This window comes from Polyodon spathula, chromosome 2 (assembly GCF_017654505.1).
Source record: "Polyodon spathula isolate WHYD16114869_AA chromosome 2, ASM1765450v1, whole genome shotgun sequence".
Classification (NCBI taxonomy): Eukaryota; Metazoa; Chordata; class Actinopteri; order Acipenseriformes; family Polyodontidae; genus Polyodon; species Polyodon spathula.
In genome coordinates this window covers 71,320,753-71,341,288 of record NC_054535.1, presented here as the reverse complement: position 1 = coordinate 71,341,288, position 20,536 = coordinate 71,320,753, and the positions used below count along the sequence as shown (strand labels likewise).

General features: G+C 42.3%; 2 protein-coding genes across 5 annotated transcripts; both read right to left on the bottom strand.

The window, feature by feature from the left end:
* Positions 1-4,561: 4,561 nt before the first annotated feature.
* LOC121299916 (transmembrane protein 127-like) lies at positions 4,562-10,875 on the bottom strand. Of its 2 annotated transcripts, XM_041228161.1 has the most exons (5): positions 9,848-10,875; positions 8,425-8,508; positions 6,705-6,888; positions 6,458-6,619; positions 4,562-5,411 (listed from the first exon to the last, which is right to left on the bottom strand). In XM_041228161.1, the coding sequence occupies exons 3-5, from the start codon at positions 6,883-6,885 to the stop codon at positions 5,188-5,190; spliced, it is 567 nt and encodes a 188-aa protein (XP_041084095.1). In that variant the 5' UTR covers positions 6,886-6,888; positions 8,425-8,508; positions 9,848-10,875; the 3' UTR covers positions 4,562-5,187. The 2 variants fall into 2 exon arrangements, with proteins under 2 accessions (XP_041084095.1, XP_041084087.1); XM_041228153.1 differs by lacking the exon at positions 8,425-8,508 and having other exon boundaries at positions 9,848-10,871.
* A 2,457-nt stretch (positions 10,876-13,332) lies between these two features.
* Positions 13,333-19,827, bottom strand: LOC121299899 (DDRGK domain-containing protein 1-like). 3 transcript variants are annotated; one of them, XM_041228132.1, is made up of 9 exons: positions 19,706-19,827; positions 17,811-17,972; positions 17,285-17,403; positions 16,416-16,517; positions 15,924-16,046; positions 15,444-15,482; positions 15,091-15,147; positions 14,673-14,721; positions 13,333-13,707 (listed from the first exon to the last, which is right to left on the bottom strand). In XM_041228132.1, exons 1-9 carry the CDS (start codon positions 19,791-19,793, stop codon positions 13,535-13,537), a joined length of 912 nt encoding a protein of 303 aa, XP_041084066.1. In that variant the 5' UTR covers positions 19,794-19,827; the 3' UTR covers positions 13,333-13,534. The 3 variants fall into 3 exon arrangements, with proteins under 3 accessions (XP_041084066.1, XP_041084073.1, XP_041084056.1); XM_041228122.1 differs by having other exon boundaries at positions 13,334-13,707; positions 17,811-17,975; positions 19,706-19,826; XM_041228139.1 differs by lacking the exon at positions 15,091-15,147 and having other exon boundaries at positions 17,811-17,975.
* Positions 19,828-20,536: the final 709 nt, after the last annotated feature.

Genomic DNA, 20,536 nt, shown 5'->3' with positions numbered 1-20,536 from the left:
GCTCCCTCACTCCTTCACTCTCAGTGTAGACAGGGACACCTGCTCCCTCACTCCCTCACTCCCAGTGCAGACAGGGACACTGCTGCTCCCTCACTCTCAGTGCAGACAGGAATACTGTGCTGCTCCCTTGCTCCCTCACTCCCTGTGCAGACAGGAACACTATGCTGCTCTCTCACTCCAAGTGTAGACAGAGACACTGTGCTGCTCTCAGTGTGTTTTATAGTTGGTGGATACATACTCTCATAAATTTATTTTCCATCGTGTAAGTAGCCAATCAGGACAATTACATGTGTCGTGAGATGAATGTATTGTTACACCCCTAGGATTACATGATTTCCTATTCATTCTCAATGCCTCTTTGAAAGGCAAGGTATTGATTATGTTACAGGCTTATTTGCACTGGAGGTGTTCAAGCTTTCCTTTCAGTGTGAGATTGCTGAGGGTCCTTCCAGTTATAGACAAGCACTTGCAGTGAAGCAGCCTCCTTCCCTCCCTCTCGCTCACATACATGCACACTGTACAGAGCAGCAGAAAAAGAAGCAATGGCTGAATGTCAGCTGAAGGAGAGAAAGAAAAAAATATTGTGCTTCACATTGCTAAGAAGTGCTAATCCCTAAATCTCTCCATATCTCTCCCTCTCCCCATCTCGTCATCACTCTTACTGTACCTCCCTCCTTGTAAGTACCAAACAGAGTGATATAACTGTCGTGTACTCACCGATCCTCCTCTCCTCCTCTCCCCTTGGGAAGTGCCAGTGTGTCAAGCTGTGTTCCTGCTCACCCAGCCCTGTGGGGAATCTGACGCACACACAGCCCTGAATCCCCAGCACAGCGCGGCAGCCCTGATGCTGCTGCTACGGAGATGACAGTGCTCACAACACTCGCTGTTAACTCTTACAGTGCTGTGGTTAGAGCTGAGGGACTGGGAGAGAGGAAGTGTGGTCCAGTGGTTAGAGCTGAGGGACTGGGAGAGAGGAAGTGTGGTCTAGTGGTTAGAGCTGAGGGACTGGGAGAGAGGACAGTCTACTGGTTAGAGTTGAGGGACTGGGAGGCAGGCAGTGTGGTGTAGCTGTTAGAGCTGAGGAGCTGTGAGGCAGCATGGTCTACTGGTTAGAGTTGGGGGACTGGGAGGCAGCCAGTTTGGTCTAGTAGTTAGAGCTGAGAGATTGGGAGGCAGCCAGTGTGGTCTAACGGTGTGAGTGGAGGGACTGGGAGGCAGTGCTCTGGTGATTAGAGCTGAGAGACTGGGAGCCAGACAGTGTGGTCTAGTGGTTTGATAGGAGTGACTGGGAGGCAGGTAGTGTGATCTAGTGATTTGAGCTGAGAGACTGGGAGGCAGAGTAGTCTGGTGGTTAGAGCTGAATGTGTCAGTGTGCTTTCTGTCTGCAAGTTATAATGTGTTTCTCTATGTGTGTGTGTGGGAGGGGGGTGGGGTGGAATGTGACACAAATCAAAAGAAAATGCAAAGACTGAGACAAATACCTGATCCAGTCATTTTACCTCTATCTCTTTTTTTTACACAGCCATGTAAACACCCCCCTCTATCTTTCTAGCAAGCAGTGAGATTACAGCAAGACACACACACACAGCCTTTAGCCCTCTCACTCTCTCCATTCATATATTCACTGGTGACATCAACAATATGTTCAAGGTTACTGTAGCAACGGTTTTCATCGAATCAGAGCCCACGTAGAGGTCAGCTGACTGTGCTCTCTGCAGTCCCTGGCTCCAGTGAGAATCAAGGGAGATACTGCTCAAGCTGCTCTGCTGATGGTATGTATCCTATATATAGAGGAGGCCATTTGAAAACTGCACGTCAAAGTACAGAGACATTGGAAATATGCATTAGAAGTTTCAGCAGGGCTGTTAATCAAAGCAATCCCAATCAATGATTTTTATTGCCTCTTATTAGCTTTATTAACATTATTAATTGACTAATATTTACTGGAGTGAGTTTAAACTACAACAGTAATTAGGTACAAGGAGGCAGCAGCAACAAGGACTGGTAAAACATTGTTAGCATTCCTCTAACAGGGTCTATAACCAAAACAGCGGTGTGTTACTCTTCTATTCTATTGTTATTTAATCTACCTTTCCCAAGAAGCACTATAATCAGATATCAAGGCGTGATTCTCCAAATGAGATTTGTGAGTCCATTAAAATGCATTGTCATTTCTTTTAAGAGTGAAATTGCTAAAACTGAAAAGATTACCAAATGCTGACACAGGTTTATGTAGTGGCGTGTTCGGTGCATGTCCTTCTATGTCTGCGAGGTTTATTGAATATTTATTGAATACTGTCTCAACGCTGAACACAAACAACAAACGCAGCTCACTTTCAAAACATTTTTACTTTAACAATATCATTATTACATTAGAATGATTTCAAAGGAAGGCACCAGAGATGTTTGAACAGTGTAATAAGAGTGGTCACTTCTAGGAACAATAACAGCGCTCTGTGCTTTCAGAGAATTGAAACTCTCCTTCCCACCCAGGCCTGTAAGACGGAGCATGGGCAATGACAGATGAACTGCCACAGTTCTGGGGGTCAGATAAAAAAGGAACACCAACACAAGAAGCAACTATAATAAAGAATGCTCTGTAATTCTTTGGAAACCTTGAAAACTAGGAGTACATGTGTAGTCCCGCTGTTTGTCCTCTGTACCATGTCGGAGGATGATAAAACTAGAACAAAAACAAGGCATCATGGGAGCACAACGTTAGGGGAGTGGCATATGTGATCGAACAGCTTCTAAACATGAAGGAAAATGGATGTGATGGATATGGACAGTGGTTCAAATAATAAGGCAGTGGAATGGTTCTTTTCTGCTGGACAACACCGGTTATGGGACTTGAATCACAGAAAGCACCCGAGTACCAAATATTAAGATTATAAATCAAAGTGTACTGCCTCTATAACCAAGAAACCAGCTATATGAGACCAGAGGTCAATGTCACTAACACAGAATGCTGATTTGTATGCCCCGTTAATATGAAGCCACCACTTTAGAGGTGTCTGAAATAAGCATGAAGTCAAAATGGTTTTGAAACCAGTCACATGACCACAATATGGCAGCCATTTTAAGTTGCAGGTCAAAGTGAATGTTCCATATCACTGAAATCATGAAGTGGGCACCTGAAGCGGTTCACAATGAGACCTTGCAGAGGTCTGGGCTGTAACGCCACATTCTAAAGGTTACAAGTCTATGGAACAGTTTCCTCGATGATATGAAAACCTTACAGAAAGGATGGAAAGTGCCCTTTCATGTGATTGACCCAGCGGGCAGTGCTTTCTGTACCGACTGGTAGGACTGGTGGAAGAAGGGGATCCTGTGACTGCTGCAGCTCCACCAGTCCTGCCACACAGAGGAGGGTCCAGATTGAGAGACAAATTTAAAGCAGGTGCAAATTTAAGAATACATTATTTGGAAATGTTATTGTATAAAACTAGTAAAGAAACAATTTGACTAGTAGTTCCCACATTTTATACTGGTAATACAGGGTAAAAAGTCAAAAACACAAAGAGAATCTGCCCAGTGAAAAGACAATGAAAAATACAGCTGCATTAGAGCATAGATCAGTGGAAGTGAAGAACTGGAGGGTTTGTAGCTGTAGTGGAATCTCTCCCAAAATTCTGAGCAGCCCCTCTACACTCACTCGGTTTCCATACAGTTCACTCTGCATCAAAAGTGCTTTTCAAGCTGATTCAGCAGTTCTTGGTAAAAGAGGGTTGATCTGGTTCCAGTTCCTAGAGTAATCCAGACCAGAACCCTTCAGTGATGCCTCCGACCATTTCCAACCAAAAAAAGCAACTCTGACGAGGGGTCCAAAAAGGGACCGCTCAGCAATCTGCTCCGAACAGGAACACTACACTGCTGGGAATGTCAAGACATATATCGAGCATTCATTCAAAGCATTTATTAAGAAAGCTGCCCTGTGACTCCATTTAACACCACAAATGGCACAGGACATTGCCCTGCATTCAATTTGTTCTGTCTGGGACAAGGCATTTCACCTAACCTTCAAAAACTGAATTAGAATCAAAGTGGAGCGACCGAGACTCTCATCTCGAAACTCTTCTGAACTTTGTTTCTGCATTTGTAATGAGTGTGACGCTTCTCAGGCTAGGTTTCCACTGTCCAGTGTTCTGAGCTGTTCCAGTGGATAGCGGGATGGTCCAGCATACATCCATACGGCTCACAAGAGGTGAGGACAGGTCAGACAGGGGCAGCAAAGCATTATCCCACACTGTCCCTGCCCAACAGCCTCCCATAGAGCAGCTTGGTTCTGGACAGATAACTGCAGTTAGGCAGAGAAGTGAGAGGCCAGCTTAAAGAGCAAATAGTGGGGTTCCGAAAAATACAGCGTTCCTCGTCCCCACGTGCTGCTACAACAGATTAAATAATGTACCTGTCACTTCTTTTCATTGGTAACACCCTGCCAACTTTTTACACTTTTAAGCTCTTTTCAAAATGTCCGCTCCAGTACACTGGAGTTTTGAGATCTGTCCTCTAAATCACTGCAGGGAAAAAAAATATATAACAAGTGCTCTGGCTTTTCTGTTCCGACCACATCATGGATTGTTATTGTGTTGTTACCTGTTTGACAATGTGGGTAATAATCCTTACACTATCAGTGAACTAAGCAAGCATTTTGAAAGGGGCTTTGAAACCAACTTTAAAGTTATAAGTGCAAAAAGGTGTTAACAATGAAAAGAAATGACATGTGCGTTATTTAAACAGTTGTAACATCACGTGGGGACGTGTAACGCTATACGTTTCGGAACCCCGCTGCTTACTCTATAAGGGCTATACAAAACATCACTTTTTGTATGCTGACGACCAAATACCTTCTAGAAGAAGCGGTCTGTTCAGAACAAGGCAAAGCCTCCTGTCCCTATCCTCCACATCCTACACTCTTGTGCAGATTATTGTGACAGTGGTTTGAAAGAGGCAGTGTAACTCCTCACACAGAGAGCCAGTCCACTGGAACTCTGCGACACATCAGACAGTCTTGTGCAGATTAATGCGACAGTGGTTTGAAAGAGGTAGTGTAACTCCTCACATGAAGAGCCAGCCAACTGGAGCTCTGCCACACATCAGACAGTGGAGGCACTGCTTCAGTCAGTTGTCCCAGTCTGAGAAGTCAACCTCGCCTCCATCCCGAAGCAGGGCAGTGGTGTCGCTGTCCTAGCTGGGATCCTCGATGACCAGGTAGCCCCCCCTCTGCTTGCGCTGCTGGTACAGCTGGCTAAGGCTCCAGTAAGACCCCAGGAAGGAGAAGAGCAGGGAGAGCACAGCTATGTAGAAACTCTCCCCAAACACGATGCGCAGATTGTCCTTCTGCTCCAGGTTGTTGGAGATCACTCTGAACACGGCTCCACTCAGGAACACCACACACACGCACAGCACAGCTGGAACACATAGAGACAGGGTCAACCTCGCAGTGTGTGGGTGTGAGTGTGTGTGTGTGTGTGTGAGTGTTAGTGTACAATGTTTGTTTAATGGTCCACATTTTTGTTTTGTGGAGTGGTACAGTTTGAATGACAGGTCCTCATAAAGATACAGTACTTGCTGTCTCTGTGTGTAAGGGTGCCTTTTTCTTGGGTCACAAACTCTAATCCAATAAAATCAAATTGTGTTAAACTGGCCTAGCTTTTATTAGATGTAGACTTGTGACAGGATGCTATGCAATCAGATTAGTGCAGTGCTGTCCTCCTCACATGTCCAGTGATTAGCTTCACTTCTCCAACTAGTCACCTCTGCAACCAGGCAGAACAAGCATCCCTTGTGGTACAGTGTAAACTGAGAGACACCGCCCACTGAATAGTAGTGTGTGTCTCAGTGTCTTGTTGGTGTGTCAGTATCTCAATGTATTACAGTACCTGTGGTGACAAGCACCGTGCAGCTCAGTGTGTGTGTGTGTGTGTGTGTGTGTGTTTCAATGTGTGTGCATGTGCCTCAGGGCATCACAGTATTTGTGGTGACATGCAGCATACAGCCAAGTCCCGTGTACCCATGTCTCAGTGTGTTTCAGTGTGTATGTGTCTCAGTTTGTGTGTCTCAGTGTATTTCAGTGTGTATGTGTCTCAGTGAGTGTATGTGTGTTTCAATGTGTGTGTTTCAGTGTGTATGTGTCTCAGTGTGTGTGTCTCTGTGTGTGTCAGTGTGTGTGTGTCTGTGTGTGTTTCATTGTGTATGTGTGTGTGTGTGTCTGTGTGTGTGTGTCTCAGTGTGTGTGTGTGTGTGTGTGTCTCAGTGTGTGTGTATGTATCTCAATGTGTGTGTATATGCCTCAGTGTGTGTGTGTGTTTCAGTGTGTGTGTGTGTGTGTGTGTCTCAGTGTGTGTGTGTGTGTGTGTGTGTCTCAGTGTGTGTGTGTGTCTCAGTGTGTGTGTGTATGTGTTTCAGTGTGTATGTGTCTCAGTGTGTGTGTCAGTGTGTGTGTGTCTCACAGTACCTGTGGTGACGTGCAGCATGCAGACCATCCCCGGCCACTTCTTGTTGCCCCCCAGGAAGTCGAAGAGAAAAGCCCCGCTGGAGAGGAGGATTCCAGAGTAGCAGAGAGCGGCCAGGAGGATGAGGAGGTGAACCCCAGTCTTCTGCAGTGCCCCCAGCGGGTCTGAAACAGAAAGACAGCCTGTCAACTCGCTCTCACACACACACACACTCGGGGGGAAGGGGCCAAGCTGGGGTGCAGTGTATACCTCTGTCAGAGACATTTCGGGACAGGTGCAGGGTGTAAGCCACTCCAAAGATCTGTGAGCCAGCCTCGTGCCCGCTGGTTATGTTGGAGACTTCGACCCAGTTGGGGTCGGCGATAGAGGTGCAGAGAGAGACCAGGGAGAAGCACTGTGACACGGCAGCCTGAGACAGACTGAGAGCCATGATCTGCAACAAGAGGAAGAAGAACAGGAACACACTCACTGTGATCTGGGGTTAAAGCGTGCTGTCATACCTTCTTACATAGAAGCAGTTACAAATCAAAATAATGCTATTTGGAAGCCCTGTTCAGTTATTTTTAGAACGAGGTCTTCCCCCTCCACCCCTGTGTTATTTTGTGTTGGTTTATTTATTTATTATATTGGTCAATTGGTCAATTTATTTTTCACTTCCCACTGATGTATGGCTAACTGTAACAGGGCGAGCAGCCCTGTTCAGTTATTTTTAGAACGGGGTCTCCCCCCGCCTTCATTTTGAAACGTGTTCTGGCAGAGATGAGGGAGTAACTTGTCCTCTGCCAGGAATGATTAAACCTCATGCAGAAGGTGGCCATCTCCCAAATTAATTAAGTGATTAATTTGTTGCCAATCGGGAGATGGATGTATAAATACCTGCAGTTCTCTGCACTTCGTGGGTGTGTTCAGAAGTGGAGAACAGGAGAGCGAGAGGAGAAAGAAATTCAAAAAGAAACTTAAAGGATCCGTGAAGGCTACTGCCCAGCTGGACCTTAAGCGTTGTTATAGTGTTCATGATTATTTTTGTTTAAACCTTTTATTGTCTGTGCTCTGTGAGCAGTGTTTGTTTTGTTTAAATATTTTATTTATTTTTGTTGTGTTATCTGAAAATAAAACGGCGCAAGCCTCACTGCATCATACTTGCAGTGGTGCGTTATTCTTCCTGTCACACTAACATTCAGTTTTCAGATATCACAAAGTCATCACTATTAACTGTTCAGAAATTATTATAATTTGAATACTTTTTTTTTCTCAAACCTTCACCCCACCTACCCCCAATAAATCAATCTATAAAGTGTATAAAAATCATTAATTCAAAAGACTCATTTTACAAACGTTCTGGAAATATTAGCTTAATCTATTCTATTCATTTTGATGCTGCTGTCTGTCTAAAATAATTTCCCCAGACGGTTTGTGAAAGCATTTTTGCAAGTGATACTACAGCTTTAAGCCCAAACATCATCCATGCAGGGCTGGAAATAAGACTCCTCTTGCATAGCAGTTTCATCCATTCCAGGTTTTAACACAAGCCTGGTTAGCCACAGTGTATATATAGGTAACAAATGCATATCTTATTGCTATACGATGGGGGTTTTATTGCCATCCCTTTCGTGCTAGATTAAATTTAGTGTGTTCCACTTATGATCTGTTCATATCCAATTTCTCATTCGCAAGTCGGTCCTGTCAGGAAAGTGGAATGCACAAAATACACACACACAAAAATATAAATAATAAATCAGTATCTAATGTGTGAACTAAGTGACCTATCTGCTTTCAGGTGATAAAACAGTAATCTGAAACTGATGCTGGGCTGGCTTCTGGCGAGCAGGCCTTTTAACAAGGCTTCAATGAGGAGCATGAGACCTCCCTCCGTTGCATCAGCTGTTTTACCAGTTCATTACATTATGAAAGGCACATGCCAGAATAACACTCCTTGGCAGAACCTAATGTAAATAATACACAGACCAACCTCCTTCTCCAGATTCAGACACTCAATTCGGACGGTGCCTGCCTCTTCTCAAGCCTTGCAAATTTCGAACCCTGGGTTTAATTTCTAAAAACAACACGTCTTACGTGTTTACAACATTTTATTTAATTAAATTACATATTTAAAAAAAGCTTAGTTTTGTCCACTTTTCATATCAGAACGTATCTCTGTATCGACCACATGCTTTTAGGATTAAAATATGTCAAGTAAAAATATTTTTAAAAAATACAAAATAAAACAATGAAGTCAAATTCAAAACATAAATTAATTTAAATGTATAAGAAATAGTAACTACACAAATGTGTACGTTACAAATTGCATTTATTAAACCCATAATCCGCTCGGCAGTTTTGTGTTTATGTGTGCTAACTGAACTTGCGCTCTAGCTATCAGCCGGTTTTGAAAGCTATCAGCCAGTTTTTAAATGCCGCTCAAGCTATCTGACACTTACCTCGCAATCAGACGCTCAAGCAGTGAAATTCTTCACTCCGAGATATTTAGAACCGCAATGGAATACAACGGGCGATGAAATACACTTTTATACATTCTCAAAAAGAATGAAACGTAATATTTAATAAGTATGAAAAAAAATCTCACTAATAGTTTATTGCAACACAGTCAAATGATAATTCTATGTTGTTAAAATTATTGAGAAGACATTTTTGCTGCTTACTATTAAAATGTATTTGACCAAAAATGTGTGTGTGTGTGTGAAAGAAAAGGTTTTTTAAAAATGTACAGAAAAAGTTAAAAAGATTAAAAAATCTTATTTTCAGGACATTTCGGGCAAAAGCTATTCTTCAGCTGTTTAAAAGGAAAAGTAAACTGCAGTTTTCACAGCGCTCGTTGTATTCCAGTGCAATTCTAAATCTCTGAGTGAAGAATTTCACTGCTTGAAACAGGAAATCTATCTATACAAGTTAAGCGTGATTGCGAGGTGTCTGATTGCTTGACTGACATTTCAAAACTGTGCGACAGCTTTCAAAACTTAGCCGATAGCTTGACCGCAGTATTTCAAAACTGGCTGTGAAAGCTTTACAAAAATTCTGATAGCTTGACCGCAGTCTAATTGACAGAAAATAAATCTTATTTTGAAAATGATTTCCTTCTTGTTCATATTTTATATATTCTGAAAGACTGATATGAAACGAATACAATCATAAACACAACAAAGAAATAGATCAAATTATGAAATTATACTAACATAAATGTATCTTGCCAATACATATATTTTAAAAACATAACTGACGTGACACTGCAAATTAATTTACTGACTGCAGCTGTCCCGTTATGCACGTAAACAACAGTCGTGTTGTAGTATCTGAGTGTTGAAACATAATCAAAGAAGAAGAAGAAGAAGAAGAAGAAGAAGAAGAAGAAGAAGAAGCGGTTGAGTGAGACTCACCGAACCGAACCGAGCCGATCTCTTGTGGACCGATTCACTAAATCAGGGAACACGACCAGGGTGCAGCGTCCAAAACTAGATTCCAGTCCAGATTAGAATTGGATTTTGGAGCAGAATATTCCCAAATCAGCGCCCATTCTAAACACAGCACAGTAACCCTTAACCCGCGATGCAAACCTGTCACTCCGGGTTTATTTACCGTTAGGACAGTCGTACTTCCTGTTGCTACCGGAAGTTTTTTTTGATCTTCTTTAATGAAAGGGCGGCTGCTCGAATCGGTGATGTGACTGCTACCAACTACTGTACTGGTCACAAAACAACACAAATATTTGTTTTAATTCTGTGGAGATGTATCAACCTGCATCCATTATGTGCTTAATTATTGTGTTTTGTGCTATATGTTCTGTGGTAATGTTTTAAAAAGTCTAGTACTTGTCATTCCTTCCTGTCTCAATTTCCCCATCATCTTTCTTCTCTGAGGAATATAGTTTGGATTCTGTTGTCTTGCATTGGTCACAATATCCACTGTTATGCTTGCCTATAATATTAAGGAATTTATTAATGGTGCAATGTCCTATTCTAATTCTACTCCAGATTATTTCCTCTCTTGTGTACCTTCTTATCGATCAATGGGCAAATGTTAAAACAATGCCTCCCTTTTTCACCACTATTCCACTGTTCTTGCCATTTTATCGAAACCTTCCTCTTGACAATACTGTCTACCTCTGTCCTACCCAATGAAATGTTCATGTCTGTTGGATCCTGTTGTGTTGCATTTTTGCCATTAAATCTGCTCTTTCATTTCCTCTTATTCCGATATGTTCTGGAATAAAAAAAAAAAAAACTCACACTTATTCCTTTATAAAACAACTCGTTATACAATGTCTGATTTCCCATACTATATCCTGTCTAGTTTTAGATACCTCTGGTTCAATTGCCATAATAGAAGAGAATATTATTACTCTGTCAGGTCTGACATCATTTATCCATTCCATAGCTAATAGTATGTCAATCATTTCTGCAATAAACACCGATAATCGATCAGACAACCCTGAATATTGTCATATAAAAAGCTGTTAACACTCTTCCACTATGAATGTTCTTTGATCTATCCGTATACATGTGTATATATTATAGCGGCTGCAGAACTGGAGAGCCAATTCCTTGCCGGGGTTACGGCAGCAGCACCCTCCCAAAAAGGATCATGGGATAAGAGAGCAGCAGGGATTGGAGGAGCGCTAGAGAGGAGAGGAGAATTTGGCTCTTCATAATGAGAAGCAGGGGAGGTGTTCTCTCTGTGGTCCAACCTACTGACGAGCAGAACAGTGCTGAAAAATACAAATAGAGAAACTGGAGTAGACGGCGTGGCTGCAAAGGATTGCAGTCAAATAGAAATAGAGACGAGGTATCCGGTTGCCTGTTAGCAAAATCTGCGTACTTTAATACAATTTGAGTTCAGCCCCTGAATTCCTGTCTCGCGTCCCTCATTTCTGAGACCACTACAGTGGTGTGTGTGTGTGTGTGTGTGTGTGTGTATATATATATATATATATATATATATATATATATATATATATATCGTTTTTTTTTTTTTTCGCTTAATACCCTTCTACAAGCTCTTCTCAGTTGTTGACTCCCACTCCTTTCTCTTCATATGAATTATATATTCGGCTCCATTAACTGTCATGGTGGTATAATTGACAGTTGTCATTCGTCAATTTATTTTAAACTGCTATTTCTCGAACCCTTCTACGATATGCATGTAATCACATGACACCCAATCAATTACTGACCGTATTAATCTCGTGTCTACCAAAACATATTTCCTTGTATCCCCATGTTACGCATTTGAAATACATATCATACGCTTTCCCAAATCAATAAAGACCGCTCTTAAAGTCTCTTGTTACTAAAAGCTTTCTTAATGCCTGACTCCAGTCTTATTACTTTACTAAAGTAGCCTACTTGTTTATTCAGATCTACGAGAAGTTACTGTGGAGTAAGATATTAAATAAAAGGCAGATACATTGGTGTATTCTTTTTTAAAAGTTGCAACTTGACGGTTTTTTTTTTTATTATTATTATTTTGTATACAGTGTAGTTGATTACGCGGTGGATGAAAGCATGAGGAATCAGCGTGTAAAAAATGATTAGGCATTTTTATTCATGGTACACAGAACCCCGACCAGCTCTTGTCTTAGAGCTCAGGTGGACTTGGTTTGGGACAATCTGACATAAAATAGTAACAATCAAAGTAATACATATTTATGTAAATGAGCGCAGAAAACACACCAACCCCTCACAAATATAACACAATGGAAACAAACACACACCACCATCCAAGGGCACACGTCCTTGCTCCTGCGGCGCTGCCTCCACTCCGCTACAATATTTTTGGTATTTAATTTGTGATATGCGCGCGTTTCTGGATAAATTAAATTGCAGGAAGTACCAAGATTCAGTGTACCGTACCAACATTGTTCTTTACTGCAAAAAAACACACACGAAGTGTATTCTGCAGTCCTGATGACTTTTAATAGCCATAAGGAGCAGATGTTTTGCGTAAGACATTACAATTTCATACCCCTCCCCGTCCCATTTTGAGGTAGTTGATGATAAATATCTTCGTAAACGGCCGTTTGAATTAAGTTTATCAGCATACATTACATTTTATGTTTGAATACAATTAAAAATGTAATGAAAACGTGAAGGTTCCTGAACTTAAACGGAATGTGACGTGAAAAAAAATGTTGATTTTCGAAAGCCTGATTTCTTTATTGTATTTACCAGAGAAATGCAGTACTGTGATTGATCTAATAATATTGATAGTTTTATTTAGTTTCTTTCAGTGTAACGCTGAACCTCCTTTGCAGCACCCCTGGAATGAGCCTGTTCTCCTGGTCACCTGGTGAAACCTAGACCGGGATGTTGGGATAGCCCTAACCCTACCAACACTGGAATGAGTGGATAGCACAGCATGGGCAAGACTTGTATCAGGGTTGAATCTGATCATTACACCTCTTTCCTATCTCACTGTACAGCGCTTAGTCTAGCACTAAATAAATACATCAATTGAGTGCATATAGTAGATATCTTATCTAATCTTACATAGCTTAACAATTATAAAAATCTGCCACAGCAAACTTACAAGAGTAAACAGCAAAGTGTAATAAAGCCTAGATAAGCATAGCAAAACCCAGCAAGGTATGGTAGAGCATTTAAAAACATGGAAAATCATGGTAAACGCATAGAACTATGGAAAAAACACAGTGCCAATTTTAGAAGGGTGCATACACTTAACACTAAACTACGAATATGGAAATATATTACGAAGTATTATAAAATTTAAAAAAATTAAAAGGCTTCATTAAAAAAAAAAAAGCAAAAACATTTATGTTCAAATAAATTAAATATTCCAAGTTTATTATTACATTTATATATCATTATATAATGATATTATATATCATTTTTTATTTTTATTTTAAATCAACAGGTAAGAATTTGTTACCTGGGAAATGAGAAAAATTCACAAACTGGAATTGTGTTGATATCAAACAGGGGAATCACTATAACACTGAAAATAGTGATCATCTGTTAACAGTGGTGTTGCTGGGGAGGCTGTGACCAGAGCTCTGCATGTTGACAGGGACTTGAAGCAGCTGTACAGAAGATGTGCCAAGCTGCAGTTCAGGCTTTGACCTGTGGGGCGGCGCTAGTCTCAGGTGTCAGGTTGATGAGCGAGTTGCTGGCCTGGGCTAGCTCAGTGATGGAGACTCGGCCACGCTGTTTGATAAACTGAGCAACGGCAGACAGCTCCTCCGGAGTGATGAAGATAAACTTCCCTCGGTCATCAATCACTCCTGCAACACAGACCCAGCATGGTTCATATAGTGCATACTGTACATTCAGTGTGTGTATACGTTATGATACAAGAAAGCTTTCTCTCCATATTAACACTTAGCTAACATCAAAGTTAACAGGACTCTAGATATCCCCATGAATCTTATATTTTTTCATAGATAAGTATTCAGTTAATGTAGTAACACTGGAAAGATTGGACAAACCTACAAATTTGACACATAGTGCCGACTTTTTGTTTCCAACCATATATAACAGACCCCTTCAGATTGCAGATTCACCAGGAATCAGGGCTGTGTTCTAGAGCCCAGTGTTCAGGGGTTTACTCAATGCTGCAGAAACCTCTGACAAAGCACAACATTTTACTGGTCAAAACATGTCAAGTAATTAGATCCAATAAAATGACCAGACTGCTGTATGCATGGCAACGCGGTTTTAATTTGCCCAGTTATCCAAGTGTGATTATGCTATTGTCTGTCTGTATTGACTGCATTCTTCTCCCTGATGTGAATAGGTCGCCCCCACGTGGGTAACAAGCAGCATTTCAGACAGGCCACATTGAGATGGGAGTAACTGGTAAAAACAACGCAGCAGTGAAAATGTATATTTTTACTGGACAGCACAGGAAATGAAACTGAATTGAGACAACGAAATACAGCTGTGCACCAAACAATAACACTGTCTTCTTGGTGTGTTGGAGTATAAGTTTGTTGTGCAAGTTTTATGCAAAGCTACGAATATGTAGTCACTAACTCTACGGTTTCTGGGATAGTAGGTTATGACACTGTGGCGCTAGCAGCTTTATAAAATGACTGACATGAAAGGGTTTGATTTTCTTGTACGATACCCAGAAAATCACCGCTGTACAGGGGCCCACTGCACTCAATGTGTTTTAAGTCTGAAGTTGGTGCAGGGCACACAGTTGTGATCTTGCCAGTAGCTGTGGGCATCAGTGCAGTCTGATTACCTGTCAGAGTCCCATCAGCAATCAGATCCTGGAGTCTGTTGATGGCATCCTGAGGAGAGACAACAGAACACACACAAATATGACTCTGGAGCCAATGAACCTGTCCTCTCCTCCACAAACACAGCCCCTGATTAGTACGAGGTGTCTCTGTGGACTGTGTGCAGTGTGACTCCTACCTTACTCATTCTAACCAGACAGACAGGTTAAGACAGACATGCACATAGATAGACACACTGGAGAGAGAAAAAAAAAAAACCCTCACCTGTTGCAGATAGATCAATGAGTGAATTATATTTTTCATATCACTGTAAGTTTTAATTTTGTATAGATGTAAACATAAAGGGACTGGGTGATTTCTTCAGGGTTTTAAAATTATTTTGCGTTATTAAAGTGTACATTTGTGACTGTAGAAACTCACCTGTGTTCGCAGCCCAAAATGAGAGGCCAGGTCCTCCAGCAAAACTACCTTTGCAGCCTGGGGGCAAAGACACTGTTACTGTATAACTGTATATCAGGGGGGCACACATAAAATACTGCTACTGTACAGGGGGCTCAGCACTGACAAACACACACACACACAAAGAGGGGAATGCACACTGACAGACACTGCTTCTGTAAAGCAGGACACACACACACACTATTACTGTATAGAGGGAGCCGAGGGACTGGGAGGGAGGCAATGATCTAGTAGTTAGAACTGAAGGACTAAGAGGGAGGCAGTGTTATCCAGTAGCTGTGCTCAGTACAGAATGGTATTTTCAGGTTACTCACCTTGATGTGATTGATGAATTCCTGCAGAAGATTGTGAGACTGGAATTGAAAAAGAAACACAAAGAGAGACAGACAGACAAACAGGGTCAGTTCCTCTGATCACATCATCCTCCACACACTCACTGCATTACAAACAGAAGCTATGGAGAGTATCCAAGCTGCTGGCCTGTGCTACACAAACTCCTCTTCGGTTAAAATAGAGGGGGGCAAAGTATTTTTTAACTTTTAGTTTTAATTAAGGAAAAATAAATAAAGAAACTGTGGGCAGTCAAATTATTACCAGAGATCAGTTCACAATATATTTCTGAAAAAAAAAAAAAATACTAAAAAAAACAGTACCTTTATGAATATTTACTTTTGGCAAGACAACCAAGTGTAGTAAATAAGATATAATGACACTATTTTTTCTTAGATCTCTATTTTATTGTGGTCATACTACTTTTTCTGTTTCCACAGATTAACAGACCCACAGCTCCTCACCTCCTCCTCAGTCATGTCCTCCTGCAGCCCTTCTTCCTCCACACTGAACTGCTCCTTCAATCTCAAATACTCCTCCTGCTCCTGACGCTCTGCCTCCTCCTTTGCTCTGCGCTCTTCTACCTCCTGCCAACACACAGCGAGCATGATGGGGATAAAACAAGCATTAACACAGACAAAGACACACACAGCAAGCACAATGACGAAACACCACACATTAACACAGACACACACAGTAAGCACAATGAGGATACACACAGCAAGCACAATGAGGATATACCATGCATTAACAGTCACACACAGCAAGCACAATGAGGATACACTACGCATTAACACAGGCACACACAGCAAGCACAATGGGGACACAACACGCATTAACACAGGCACTCACAGCAAGCACAATGGGGACACAACACCCACTAACACAGGCACACACAGCAAACACAATATATAATATATATTAACACACACATACACACGCAGTGTCGTTCTTACCCTGTGCTGCTCTTCCAGTCGGTTTTTCTCCTCCTCTCTCCTTCTTTCTTCATCTCTCTGCTGATCAGCTCGTTTCCGCTCCTCCCGCTCCTCCTGCTCTGCCTGCAACAAACCAGCCAACTAAAGCAGCCCCCCAACCAGGCAGCCAGACCCCAACCAGCCAGCTTCTAACGGCCTAGCCCCCAACCACCCAGACCTAAGCCATACAACCAGCCACTAACCATCCAGACCCCAACCAGCCAGCTTTTAACCACCCAACCTCCAACAATCCAGACCCCAACCACCAGACCCAAACCATCCAGACCCCAACTAGCCAGCTTATAACCACCCAACCTCCAACCACCCAGACCACCTACCAGACCCTCATCACTCAGACCCCAACCACCTAGACCCAAACCACCTTGACAACCCCTAACCACCCAGACACTAAACAGCCAGCTTCTAACCACCCAGCCCCCATCCACTCAGCCAGACCCCAACCACACAGACCCAAACCACCTAGCCAGCCCCTAACCACCCATTCCCCAACCAGCCAGCTTCTAATGACCCAACCTCCAGCCACCCAGACCGACACCACCTAGCCAGACCCTCACCACTCAGACGCCAACCAGCCAGACCCCAACCACCTTGACGCAAACCACCTTGCCAGCCCCTAACCAGCCAGCTTCTAATCACCCACCGCCCATCCACTTAGCCAGACCCCAACCACCTAGCCAGCCCCTAACCACCCAGACCCCTCCTAACAGACGTCCCCTCTCTACAGATCAGTCCCTTCTTTACAACTCTCTGGTCTCTCTCTCTCTTTCCTCTCAGCATGCACCTCCTCCAGTTTGCACTAGTTTCTCTCCTTCTCCTCCTTTCCCCTCTACCTCTCTCTGCGCCTTCCTGGCCTGCTTTTCCTCCAGTTTGCGCTGTTTCTTCGCTCCAATCTTTGCTGCAGTCTGATACTCTGTAAACTGCTCCTCTTCTTCGTCCACCTCGTGTTCCTCTATGGAGAGAGGAGAAGAGAGAGGAGATTGGTAAGTGGATTCAGCCTGGTTATATTCAACTTTTACTTGTTGAAACCCTTAACGAGCTGGGTGAGGGGGAGTGAGGAAGGGTGTGACTTCAGGCTGAGCCACCATGTAACTGTCCCGCACTGCACAGATACATGGATGAAGTACAGCCCAGTTTATCAACACACTGTGGAGAGCCACAGGCACAGCACAGTGTACATACCCACTGTAAACAGACAGAAAGGCACAGACTAGTGTACAGACACACACCCACAGAGCAACGTATATAGAGAGACAGAGAGAAGGAGTACCTCTTCCTCTCACTGTCCTCTTGCTTCTCTGCTGGACCACTCCTGAACACACAGCTCAAACAGTGTACACACACACAGGTTCCTCTTACCCTCGTCCTCTTGCTCTTCCGCTCTCTGAGCTCTCCGCTGGGCCATCACCCTGCTCCCAAGGTTTCTGCGTCTGCGTGGCATCCCTGCACCACGCTCCTCCACCACGAGGGGGCGAGCTCTGCCTGCCACAGCGGCTGAAACATCCCGCTGCTGCTGCCTGTCTGCTGCGTGAGTGAGAGTCAGAGAGACATCACCACACATTTCCACCACTGGAGGATCTCTATTATTACAATAATCTTACCGATAGCTACAGAAAAGTAGCTATCTTCCTATCATACATTACTTTTTTTTTTTTTTAACACTTAAAATAACATACAAATGTATATGGTTGTTTCAAATAATAAGTTTTCAAAAATGTTTTTGGAATTCTTGGTATCAGCATTTGTTATGTATATGTGATTAAATTCTGATATCAACAAGAAAATGACATATTGGCATAAAAGAATAATTACAATTATTAACCTTACAAAAAGCGCCACCAGTACTATTACCACATGTCTGTAAAGAAGATTCAATGACCCGCATTTCTTTTGTTTGAAAAGCCTGTGTTTGCTTTTTAATTTGCACATTTTTTTTCAAAAACAGCACAAAAGAACACTTTTCTGACAGTACCAACTAAACCCAGTTGCTTACTGTCTTCATTTTACAACTACAAAAACTACTGCATTGGGATCAAATGGACTCCAATCAAACAGAATCATTTCCATAACCCCACACAAAAAAACAATTACTCAATGTGTTAGTCAGGGCTCATCTGTAAAAAGGTACCGGAACACATCATTAAGGTAGTGGAAGTGCATGTTTGTTTCTAGACCTAATATATTGATCTTGAGTTGCAGTAGCTTCCACACATGCTTCAGGTTCTTGCTTTTGGGTTTTGTGTCTTATTTCTGGTGTTGGCAGCTGCATGTCGACTTTGCCTAGCCATGTTTTGACAATCTTCAGGGCTGAACTAACCTGATCAACAGGAGCGACACGTGTTAGTGCTCTGGTGTTTCACCGTTTGAGTTGTTGGGGGGGGGACCTAGTAATTTTCTTACTCACATTTGTTGCATCCTAAAATATATTGTTATTCTCGGCTGTCAAAAGAAAATGGTACAGCACAAATAAACCCCTGGTTATATTAATTCTACTGTAGCTTCACATATACAGCGCCTACCCACTGATCCCTTACAGAAACACACTGAACACCCGGCACCCGAAGACTAGCATTAATGTTTTGTTTTTTTTAGTATTTCTATAGCAGTTTCTATAGTATTTCAGTAAGTAAACGGCGCTGTACATGGAGTCCAGTTTCCATAGTACAGTATGTCAATTCTGAAGGGATGTCAAACATGAGCCATATAAAGCATGTTAATTTCTCAGATGTGTGTACAAAATGATTAAACATCGCTTAAGTCCTGCGGTTATATTTAGCCGCTTATTCATAAAGCATGTTTATCTGCTTCAGTTTGTTATAAAATGTAGGCAACCTCACTGGATTTGATAACTGCCTCTCACGTTTACAAGCCGCGTTCAGCTAAAAAGGTGTTTATATGTGGTTTCGAATAATTGTTGAGGTTTTGTTGAAAGCCCTTCCAAACGCGCGCAACTGCAGTTTGCGCCCATGTAACTTTTCCACTTGTAAGTAAGTTAAACGCCTGGTGAACACCATTTGAATACGGTCCACGGTTTTTAAGTATGCCTTACGTGTGCAGAACTAATTTGCAATACACGACTGTACTTGAACAACCCGTTCATGATGTAAAAAGCGAATGTAAAACAGCTGAGATGAAGACACAGTCGGTGTTTTTAAGCGGTTTGTAAGTGCGATCCAGAATCGAATTCACAATACTTGGGTTCCCATTACAGTACCACATCCTAAAATGAAATCACGGTACATCAGTACCCTCACCTTGCTCTGCCTGCCCTCGCACTTTGGTGATGAAGAAAATCAAAACTGCTAAAATTACAGCCGCCACACCATACAACACAGGATCCATCTTGGAACTCTCCCGACACGTGACCTCACCGAACGAAAAGACACGTAAACCGACTTCAAACGCTCTCGACACGTGACGGGTTTTGGTTAAAGGCGCAGTGACCCATTATTTTGATTTAAACTTAATAAACATCGCAACGATTGACAGTTGCTGTAAAATTTGCATCACGTCCCCTTTCTGTTGTATTTTATGATGGCTTTTTGTAATACTAATGTAGGACCAAGAAAGATCCAACCCTACAATATAGTTACAAGTTTGTGTGATTTAAACAAGTAGATTGAAAAGGTGTTGTATAAATCTACCAAGCGTTCTCTAGAAGCCACCATTCTAGTCCAGTCCTGAGTGTACTGTCACATACAGAAATACGGCCAACGCAACAGAGCCCCTACTGAATTTAACCCAGAGTGGTCTGTAGTTCCTGGCTTTCCACGAGCTTATTCGGTGCTTTACCTTGCTTATTGTTACTTTACTCTGCTCCTGAACACATTGCTACGCGTTTTGCTACAATGCAGTATCGTTTATAAGGGTCTGACAGTCATGAAATCCTATTTTCTTTTTCTTTTTTTTCTTTCTTTTTTTTTTTTTTTGAGTCTTGAAATCTTAAGTGCAGTGTTAAAGGCATGATGATACTATAATTAAACCACACTCCATGCAATCTTAGCACTGCACAATCATTTTAAATCTGACACATGACCCCCTAGTGCTGACTTTAGCTGTGATTAATGAGCGTGAATGAACAGTCA